This window comes from Geospiza fortis, unplaced genomic scaffold, assembly GCF_000277835.1.
Source record: "Geospiza fortis unplaced genomic scaffold, GeoFor_1.0 scaffold172, whole genome shotgun sequence".
In the NCBI taxonomy this organism is placed as follows: domain Eukaryota; kingdom Metazoa; phylum Chordata; class Aves; order Passeriformes; family Thraupidae; genus Geospiza; species Geospiza fortis.
In genome coordinates, this window is record NW_005054309.1 from 5,081,075 (window position 1) to 5,092,080 (window position 11,006).

The 11,006-nt window shown below is 36.3% G+C and overlaps 1 protein-coding gene across 1 annotated transcript in view; it reads left to right on the forward strand.

Annotated features, from left to right (window-relative positions):
- The first annotated feature begins 6 nt into the window (after positions 1–6).
- Positions 7–11,006, forward strand: part of CCDC39 (coiled-coil domain containing 39) — an 18,905-nt gene continuing 7,905 nt past the window's right edge. The window contains exons 1-12 of the mRNA XM_005419014.2: positions 7–162; positions 505–624; positions 1,058–1,204; positions 2,220–2,378; positions 3,335–3,427; positions 3,514–3,642; positions 4,166–4,357; positions 5,984–6,087; positions 6,422–6,554; positions 8,660–8,854; positions 9,518–9,682; positions 10,239–10,376. Of these exons, the coding sequence (XP_005419071.1) occupies positions 52–162; positions 505–624; positions 1,058–1,204; positions 2,220–2,378; positions 3,335–3,427; positions 3,514–3,642; positions 4,166–4,357; positions 5,984–6,087; positions 6,422–6,554; positions 8,660–8,854; positions 9,518–9,682; positions 10,239–10,376 (1,686 nt within the window). The 5' untranslated portion in view covers positions 7–51. The remainder of the gene's footprint in view (positions 163–504; positions 625–1,057; positions 1,205–2,219; positions 2,379–3,334; positions 3,428–3,513; positions 3,643–4,165; positions 4,358–5,983; positions 6,088–6,421; positions 6,555–8,659; positions 8,855–9,517; positions 9,683–10,238; positions 10,377–11,006) is intronic.

The window sequence follows — 11,006 nt, forward strand, 5'->3', positions numbered from 1 at the left end:
CTCAGCCCCGGGCCTGCCGCAGCCCGGGTCCTTGCGGGCCCCTCCGCCACCATGGAGAACGTGTCCAACCCCACCGCCGCCTTGGTGCTGGCCGATCTGCAGTGGGAGCCCGGCTATGCTGTGCCCGTGGCCAACGCCGAGAACAAGGCGCTGGAGGACGAAGTGAGCGCGGGGAGAGGGGCCCGGCCTTCCCCCGGGGCCGGGGAGAGAGGGAGGGAGGGATGGATGGAAGGAAACCTCACGGGTTCCGCGGAGCTGCCCGGGGATCGTGAGGGCGATCCCCGCATCCCCCGAGCCGCGCAGGAGCAGCGGTGCGAGTTGTCCCTTCCCTCAGCAAACTCCGGGTTTTCTCCTGAAATCCCTCATTTCACTGCTTTGGAGGGATGCAGCAACTACTTCTTACGTTATTTTTTCATTAATACTTGCAGTGACTCTATTTAGGTAATTGCAGGTAATAAGCACTTAACCACAAACAGTAACTTGACGATTCTAACTCCTCAACAGCTGCACAAGTTGCAAAAGGAAAAAGAGGACCTGCAGAATGAGCTGACCAACTGTGAGGAGCGCATAGAGGCAATGACGTCTCATTTGAAAAATGTGAGACAAGAGATAAACTTCTCTCAGGTAAGATTCAAGCATTAATTTGAATTAAAGGAAAGAAAAGTTAGGCATTAGCCGGGTACTGCTATAGGCCAGCAGGAGAGGTCTCTCTCAGCACAGAACAATAAAATATTTTTTTTGCTGTGCCTCTTGGATCTGATGTAAAGTCACTGGTAATCAAGAGACTAAGATTTTGGTGTTGAAATGTTAAGATTCTTAATTTTGGGTGAAAAATCTTAGAATTGAGCTTTTAGGGCTACAAAAGGTTGATCTGTGGATACTTGATAGGATGTGTGCATATGAGATACTAAAATCAAACCAATAAATTTTCTCTGAAAATTCTGTCATTTACATGGTGAAACCGCCTCTGACTTGGGATTCAATTATGTATAAAAGAAAAGATTGCTGATGTATGCCTTTTGTTTATTGTAAAATACTGAACTTTATTATTCTGCAGTCTCTTTACAAAGCCAAAGAGAATGAGATTGAAACTGAACATCACTTTAAAGCCCTTGCTGAGAGAGAATATGGACGTCTCAAAAACGACATTAAACGACTGAAAGATGAGATAGCTTCCTTGAGAGAAAAGAAAAACACTCAAGAAGTAAGGTTTGAATTTTTGGAAGGGAGCACCTATATTGCAAAATTTTATGGCTTGTCCTCACTTGTACATGGTAGTATGTCATTAATAGTTAATTATAATAAAGCTTACAAACTGTAGTAGATTATCTGGATGGGCTTTTCCCTGTGCAGGCAAGTAAAGTGACACTGAGGATGTTATTGCATAGACTGGTCAAGACTTAGCAAATATTAATTAGGTATTGAAAGAATTCTGTTCTTAATGCCAGATACACAGCCATGCATCCATCTCACTGTATTTCTAATTCTCACAGGTATTTTCTTAATGGTTTAAAAATCAAATAGTTGGTGGCAAATCTCTACATAAAATAAACTTTGATTTGGGTCATGATTTTAAGATCAAAGATTTGGTTTAAGTTACAGAGTAATCTAATGCTACTCAATTACAGGTGGTCTTCTGGGTTTGAAACTGTCTCTTTTTCTTTCTATTAATTATTTAATTATTTTTTAAAATTTGCTCTTTTTCTTCTTAAGTCTGTAATCTCCAGTCTCTCAGAATGGGTAGCAGGATGAAGATATTCACACTGTTCATCTGGATCTAGATTCTCTCATTTTTGTGTCAGGATGTCTCTTTACAGTCATGTGAAGAGGTCACATTTGAAAATTTATATGTAGGATAAGGGTCTAACAACAACTGGGCCTCAATGAGTGAGGGAGAAACTTTACCTTTGGATGCCTCAGATCAGTTTATTATATGGAACAAATACCCTGCAGATGGGTATATCTTGCCAGAGGTTGACTTTTCTGTTTAAAGTTATTTGCATTTTAAATTTGTGGCAACCTACTGGCTTGTTTCTTCTTTAAGACCAGGATGTCCAATTGCATTCCTCAAGTATAATTAATAAAAAAGAAAACTATCAGTTCTATGAACAAGATGTGGGTAGACTTGTTAACAGTAGCTTGAACTGGTTGGTTCAATTACTATTCAATGGATATTAGACATTTGATATTGAACCTTTCATTTTCTCTTCTTTTATTAGAATACTATAAAAAAAACCACTAAGAAGCTGGAAAACTTAAAACAACAGATGGACTGGGATGAGGAACTTCTGGAGAGCTGGCTAAAGGAATTAAACCGCACCGATAATGATGCCAGTGCAATCCAGAAGTATGCACTGCAAGATGAAGGGAAACTAGGAGTAAGTAGAAATGACAGCAATTTTCAGAAACCAAAGAAGAATCGTTTTATCACTTGAAGACCTTGTTATGTTATCAAGTCAGATAAAATGAAGACAAGATTTTGTACAACACTGCTTTGAACCTGGTTTCCATTTGGCACAACAGTGCAATTCCATATTAGGCTCATTTTGAAGTTGAGAGAGCAGGTTTTACAATAATGAGAGACATAATTGAAGACATTAATTTGCTTATTCATCTGGGTAAGATTTAAGTTTAAATTTTTTGAGAGGGTGCACAAATAGATAATAAAGTCTAGAAACACGGCCACTGAATTAAGAGGAGTTTGTTCAAAAATTCACACCGAGTATGAGTGAATAGTGATTTCCCTTAAGAACTGCATTTGTTGATATTGCTGAGAACAAATTACTGCTGCTTCAGTAAAGCTACCTGGAACAATGGAAGACATAAACATATATGTTTGTATAAAGAGGGATTCCAGTCAAAAGTTCAGAGTTTATAAGGGTGAGTTCCCAAGTATATTATTAATGTAGAGATAAGTAACCCTGGTTATTATTATTATTTTTAAATATTCTTTATTTATTAATATTATTATTTTTAAATATTCTTCAAATAGAGTGAGGAGAAATTTCCTTTTTTTACTTATTAAATACTTAACCCAAAAACTTTGGTTTACACAAACACTCTCACTGCTGTATGCCAAGGACATCACACACACATTTACACACATCAGTTGAGGGTTACTTTGGCCTTGCTGAAGTTTGGTGCTTATGCACACTTGTATTGACTGAAAATTTGGGAGGCTACACTGTCAATTTTTTGTTTTCTAAAACACAATAAAATTGATTCCTCAATAATTTAAGCCCTGATTGTAGCAGGGCTTTAAGAATTTATAAAATGTGATCTATTTATTTTCAAGTACTTCATTTTCAAATATTTTCATATCCTTTCATTTTAGGCATTAAACCTTCAGATAGAAAAGTTGACCATGGAAGCAAACCAGAAGCGCAGAGCTCTGGATAATGAGCTTACAGAAACCATCACAGCTCAGGTTTGTGATTAAGGTTCTCAAAGATCCCTTGTTTATATGTGGCATTTTAAACTTCAGAAATCATGGAAGTGCTTTCTTTTAAACAGATGGAGCTTGACAGAGCAGCTGAGGATTTTCGCAGGGTTCATCAAGAAAGGCAAGAAGTCATCAGGCAGTGGGAGAATGCAATTCATCAGATGCAGAAAAGAGATCAGGAGATAGATCAATGTGCTTTGGTAAAACTGCTGTAACTGATCCGTTTCTGGGGTTTGGGTTTGATGTGGGGTGGTTTTTTGTTTTTTTTTTAACATCAAAACTACAGTATAATTTTCTGGGTAGCTAATGTTTTACTTAACCTTTCAAAATGCACAATTTTCACTGAGTAGCTATAAATCTGTCAGGTAAAGTAAGCATCATTAATGCTGATAATTTTCCTATTTAATTTCATCTGTTTCAAGGCTACCCGAAGTTCTGCTTAGCTTCTTTTTTCCCAATTCAATCAATAAAGAATTATTTTATTTTCATAAGAGTTTACAGTGTCTTTTTGTTTTTAAATTATTGGAATATTTTGGAAGTTTCCTGTCCAAAACCACTGTAGTGTTTGGTGTGATGTATCCATGGAATAAAGTAACTTTAAGAATGATAACTGGGCTGTCTCAGGAAAATAGTAATCATAATAGGAATTGATCTTCTGGTTGTACCCTTTATTAATCTAACACAACTAATGCAAGCAAATCTAAAAAGTTTTTATCCTGACAGCTAATTGCAGAGATAAAACAGGAGATCCGAAACAAAGAAATTTTGCTGAGAGAGAAGACTGCCTTTTTGGTAAATGAAACTGTTAATAACATGGAATATGAAAAGAAAATCCTCACTGCTGAGCGGGAAGCAAACAACCTCCGAAAGGAGTTCCAGGCTCAGGATACTCGAAGGACTCAGCTGCAGGATGAGGTAAGAGTGACCAAACAGTTCAGGAAAACAGACTGAAACAACAACTGAGCACCAGATGGAGGAAATACAGGAATAGCATCTCCTTTTCTCTGGTTTTATACTAGGCTCTTAATAATTCAGCAAAATGTTGCTTTTCTCGGCCAAGTCCTGTTTATTGGGATCTGAGCCCTCAACTTAATCCTGTCATTGAAAGTGGTGAAAAGATTGGAATGTATTCTCTGTTGTGTGGGTGTAAAATGGATGAATTTTCTCTTAAATGTTCCAACACTGTTATATGCCTCAGGAGGCTTCTTTCCTTTAGCAGACATAGACTGCAATATTGGATAAAGATAAGAGAAATCTCTTCCAGATTCCAAACAATTCCTGTCCTGTGCTCTCAGGGGTATGAGTTAATGGCCTGGTGGTGAGGTTACAATTCCTGGGGAAAACACCCAGTGCTTTCACGTGGCTTTCTAATCAAGAGGCAGTGGGACAGGGCTGCCCTGTGAACAAGCCATGCTTGATGCTGTCCGTACTGAATTTGCACTTAAACTTGGGAATGAGCTGCCCTGCTTAATTACTTAAATGCCTGTAGAAGTATTTCTAAGAAGTAATTCAAGTTTCATGGCTCTGCTGAGAAGGGATACACTTGTATTACCTGAGTAAGTTTTTTCTTAATAAGAAAATGGTAACACTGGGGTACTCAGCAAGTTTAGTAATTTTTGAAAAACTCTGCATCTGCTGTTGCCTTAACTTTGGGATAGCTTTTCTGTAGCAGGTGGTTTATAGACTGATCTCCTAATTAAACTGTAGGTAGCTCAAACAAGGTGTAGGCTATTAGATTACCCTATAATTCATGCAAGCTTGAGGGTTTGTAGAATTGGTCGGTTTTTATCTCAAGCTGTGATTCTTGCTTGAAGTTTTTCACAATTAATGCTCCATGATGGGATAATAGAACAGTCTCCCCTTATTAGAATATCTGTGGGATACATGTGAGAAACAAGGAGGGAAGGAGACAGTTCAGCCAACAACTTGTGACCTCTAAGAAACCTGCTATACATGCTCCTGATCAGTTTTCTTCATCTGTGATAGTGAAAACAATTAAACTTATGCTGCTAAGTGATACTGTGAAGATGAAAGAGCTACTGATTGTATTCCTATCCTGTTTAAGGAGTGTATGCTCTCATGTATTTTTCACCAAATTAAATATCTGTGTATTTTTGTCACAGTGATATCTTAATCAAAATAATTTTATGTATCCAGCAAAGTTTGACATAGAAATGTTTATTAGATATATAAGGTTATCCATGTTCACAAAGAGCCTCAGCCAAGTCAGCTGTGCAATATAAAACCATGGTTCCACTTACACAGATGCTGTTGGACAAGAATTGCAGTCCATAGCACCTCCATAATTCATGTTCTTAATTATTATTATTTTTTACGAATACTCATACTGTGTAATTAGTCTATTGAATTTACTTGCTGGGCCAATTTACAGTACCTCAGAATTTGCAGCACTCCTCATTTGGAGAGCACTGTTTAAAAGCAATGGAATACTTTCCAATAAATAGAAAAATATAATTTTAAGTATCTTGCCATGTACCAAAGTAAGTAAGAGCTTTCTTGCTCAATTTTGTCATTTATTAGCTGCAGAATTTGAAATCTATTGTGAACAGAACTGCTTCTGATCTAGAATCTTTGAGAACACAAATTACCAATCTGAAGAAAGAAATTCAGGGAAAACAAGCCAGGTAAGAAACAGACCTTTAAAGATAACATTTGTAAGGATTAATAATACAACCAAATCCTTGAGATAGAAAAGAACCTTAAATAATGAGAAAAGAACCTGTGTGTGTGACTCTGCCTGAAACTTCCAACTTTCTGGTTATTTATGCATAGATTTGGCACTGGGTAATTTAGGCAAAATACTCTTGGTTATCCTTGTTTTTAAAGGGTGGGGGAAAACAATCAGGGCCTTGCTTATCATAGATTGAAGTTTAGACTGAGGCAACTGCTCAGATTTGCTGCTTCCTTTTGGCAGCATTGTCTAGGCAACCTACATTTCACTTCTGTCATTTTGTTTAGCTTAAAACTTCTTAATGAAAAAAATGCAAGTCTTTCTGATAAACTGAAGCTTGCAATTGAGGAGACACTCACAGCAGAAGAGAAAGCTTTGAGGTTGGAAGAAATATTGAAAGAAGAAGAAAAAAGTGTTGAGGTAAAATGTTTTTCATGGTTTCTAGAAATGAGGAGTTGTTTGTATTTTCAAGCTTTATATTTTAAAATTATCTCTTTAATTTAAAAATTTTCTATTAAAATGAAATTAAAGTATTGATAGGACATGTAGCTATTTCATGAGATATTGAAGTGTACATGTAGATATGTCTGTGCTGAGAAAACTCTGAAAGAAAATAAATGATCCAAGTAATTCCAACTATATTAGTTCAGGATACTGATACCCATCAATAGGTTTTTTAAAGAGTGAGAATCTTGTCAGGATGACTTTTCAGTATCACTGCCACCAAAAACTTCTTGGCTCTAGTAAAACACCACCAAAATTTATAAACCTGCAAAGACCTGCGATTTTGGCAAACAGTTTAAAAACTATTTAGAAATCTTTTAATCAGATTTGGCTGGCCTGGTCTGCTCTTCATTATTTTAATTCTACTACATGATACTCTGACACATCCAACTTGTGGACTGTTAAAATAATTAGTGGCTCATTTTAGATTCATTTTTGTGAATAAAGATTTTGATCTGGGAAGTGGCATATACAAGCTATAATAAGGTGACTTTTTTTTAACACGCCTAATAATACTTTTATAAAACTGAAAACCCACTTCTTAGGTTGTAAATTAAGTATAGGGAAAAAAATTCTGTATCAACTGCTTAGCTGTAAAGAGATTTTGAATAAATGCAGTGTTGTAATGCAATCTTCTGAACTTTCCTGCGTTTCAGGAAATCCTTATGCTGTTTTGTCATTTTGCTACTAATTCTCTTAAAGTATTTTCACTACTTAGCTTCTGACTGAACATGACTGAAATAGTCTTTTACATTTTGGTGGACAACTGAGCATTGGATATTCTGAAGCTTTCATTGCTCCAGAATGACCAGGTTAAATTAATGTGACAGCATGTGTCCCACACGACTGACAACAAAGCTGTACCTCTGCATGCTCTCTCAACTGTATGCTCTCTTTTTTCTTCTCCATTTTGTGTTTCCTAGAGCATGCATGTGAAATGATGCCTTGCAGTAGAGTGAATGTGATCTTTCAAACTTTTTAACTCCACAGGCATTAATCACACATTTTAAATACACTTTCAGAAACTAGGGATGGGATGTCTTTCCTTTATAGAGAGTTTCTTAAATTACAGGCCTTGCTGTTTTGGCTTTTCAGATAATTTGAAAACAAGTAATGACGTAGCATTTAATTAAAATGAAAACCTTCTTTTCTTCCCCTTTAGACAGTTTCCAGGGTGGCAAAAGCCTTAGCAGGGTTTCTTTACCCATGTCTGTGGCAGATAACCTAAGATGACATTGAGCTTGGCAGCTCCACAGCTGCAGGGGAATATTTTAGCTAGGATGAACTGTTCTTGAACAATGTCTGTAATCTATTAGTCAGAAGCCTCCCTTCCATCACCATTAGACACACATGGCTATTTACTGCATCTGCTAATTTGCTGTGAAGAGATATTTACAGGAACAATGTGGACGAAATGTCACTGTTTTGCTCTCTAGTTCTGTGGTACTTCTCCCTGTTCAGTTTGTGGCAGAACACTGTTGAACAGTGAAGCTTATTGAATGTCTTATCTCTTTTAACAACCTCACTTGAAGGGAGAGCAACAATTTCTGTTGAAAAAATTAATTCAGATAAGCAATAAGGACCATAAAGTGAAGGTCAAATCATGATCTAGTGTCAGTGGATGAATTTATAATTGTTATTAGCATCAGAAATACAGCTCAGCATTTGGTACATGCTTAAAAATCAGTTTGCTTCCAGAAGAAAATTCCTTTGTTCAAGCATGATGCAAAGCCTACTGACATGTCCTACAGTCCATAATAATTTCATATTAAACTTACACTTGCCTTTCACATCTGGAGTTTTGAATTTGTCTAGGCAACCTACATTTAACTAAAAGTATTACTTCCTCTTTAAGTCAAATAGTTTTTTTGACAACCATTTTGAAGACTTACAAAATTCCACGTTCATATTAATATATATTGTAATAATATTTTTCTATCTATGATTAATAAAAACAGTTTCTCAGAAATTGATGTGGTGAATTACTTATTTCTTCTACTTAATGATCAATTTGTCACCAGGAAAAAGAAAATGAAATGAGACAGTTAAAGGACCTACTTTTCAAGAAGACTCAGGAGTTAAAAGCGCAGAGTGATAAGGAGAAGATTATTCTGGCAGAAATTGAGGGAGGTCAAAAAACACTTAAAAGTCTCAAGAGTCGACTGTGCAAACTTGACGCAGATCTGTTAAAACAACAAGAATTAATATATAACCAGGTAAAATAATAATGTATTTTCATACTATGATTGTTTCTTGAGTCTACTGATAGCACATTGCTTGAATTCTGTAATCTTGAGCAGTTTTCCATTTTGGAACTGTTATGCAGTGTCATTTGAAGTCTGCATTTATTTCTGTTTCTAGATGTACAGATAAAATTGAAATTACTGAAATTTCAAAGTATATCACCTACATTTTGCACTTGTGTGTTTCATTATTTTTTGGATCTGCTGCTTTTACAACTAATTCCTAAAATCCATTCTTTACTTTGATCCCTCTGAACCACAGACACCTCAGGGTATATTTTTAAAGCAATACAAGAGGTACATGCCAAAATCCTGTTATTTACTAATTGGATTATGTGCATATTTCCTATGCACCACTTTGAAAATTTGCTTTTATATCAGCATCCACTGGTAGCAACAAGATGGCAACTCCATTGTAAGCCTCCCTACAGCAGCCTGTGCTGAGTGTGCTTTGTTACTCTTCTAGAAGATTACCCCAAACCATCACTGCTCATCAGTCATCTGAGATATTTTGCTAATGAGGTCTAAAAGCTAGAAAACAATAGCTTAATTGGGTGACTGTCTTAAAGCCAACATTTAGATCCAAGTTTATGGCTTATCTCAGACTATTAATTCTCTTCAAATTTATTTTAACAGGATTTTTATATTCAGCAAATACAGAGACGGCTGTCACGGTTAGAAGGGGAGATTAATTCAGATGAAAAAGAAGTTTTGGAAGGAAAAGTTGCTGAACTTAAGAAAACTTTAGAAGAAAAGAAAAAGGCATATGATGTTCTACAGTCACTGTACAGGAAACTTCAGGTAACTCCCTTAGAACATATTTTGACTGTGTTTCATTTAGAACCCTCAGCAAATTAAGTAGATTGGGTCTTAGTAATTAAGAAGTTGGTAGTAGACTAAAGGGTATCAGAACTTTGTGTAACCCATGTGGAAAAATTCATAAATTCCCTATAACTTCCAAAAAAATAGATTATTACTGCCCTTACCATGAAGACAAGCATTGAATGTTGGAAAGACAAGCTGAGCTTTCATCAACGTGTGACAGACTGCTTGCAAATGTCTCAATTTATCATTAGGCCCATGCAGAAAGAGGAGAATGCTGTTTTGTAAAGCTATTACTTTTATAGTTTTCATAAATTTGTAAGTACAGTTGCATTTAGCGTTGTCCGAAGTCCCCATGCAGCACTCTGCATGAGGTCATGCCATGCAGTTTGCAGAGCAGCATATTGGACACATCATGGTGATGGTTCCTGGTTCCAGGACTTAAATACATCTCATCTCATTTAAAATTAACTGGTAGCTTTTGTGGCAATTTCCATTCACTGAAATAAGCCCAATATAACTTATTTTGAAACAGAATGATGTCCAAATCACAAAGAGAACAATTGATAAGAAAAGAGAAGAAACAAGCGGTTTGATAGAGAAGATAGAAGAACTAACTCTTTTCAATGAGAGATCACTTCAGGAGTTAAAAAAAGCAAAACACATTAAGCAGGTACAGTATTACTTTGCAACTTTACTAATACAGGACACTCTTGTTTGTTTGGGGTCTCATCTGCCTTCCACAGTGTTACATCCTTACAGACATTAGTACACCTTCTGTAGTTTTCTAGTTTACACTTCTTTCCCAGACTTTGAAGTCATCTTCATCACTGTCATCTTACTAGGCAAACTGTTGCTTCTCCTCCCTCCACAGCAAGAGGTTTGATGAAACATCAGTTTAATCCCACATTAGTTATACTACAATATCCACCAGGTCAGGGAGTGTTGCTGTTTTTTTCCCCTGAGAAACAATTAGCTTTAAAATAGAAAATATATTTACTGCTCAAGGATGTCTTTACATAACACTTGAGAGTTTTTACTTTCAAGCTGTGATGCCTACTAATAAGTTCTGCACAGTATTGTTATTAAACTGTAAGCATGTTTTTTCTAACAGATGTTTTGAATCAATTTATATTCCAGTTTAAGGAATTAGAAACAATTAATCCTTTCCTCACATTTTGATAAGCAGAAGAATACAGTTCCCACTCCTCCACTTACTGCACAATTTTTTTTTTCTGCAGTAGCCTTCCTAAAGGAAGCACTAACATAGTAGCAAAAAGAAGAGAAAGTAGCAGGGGAAAGA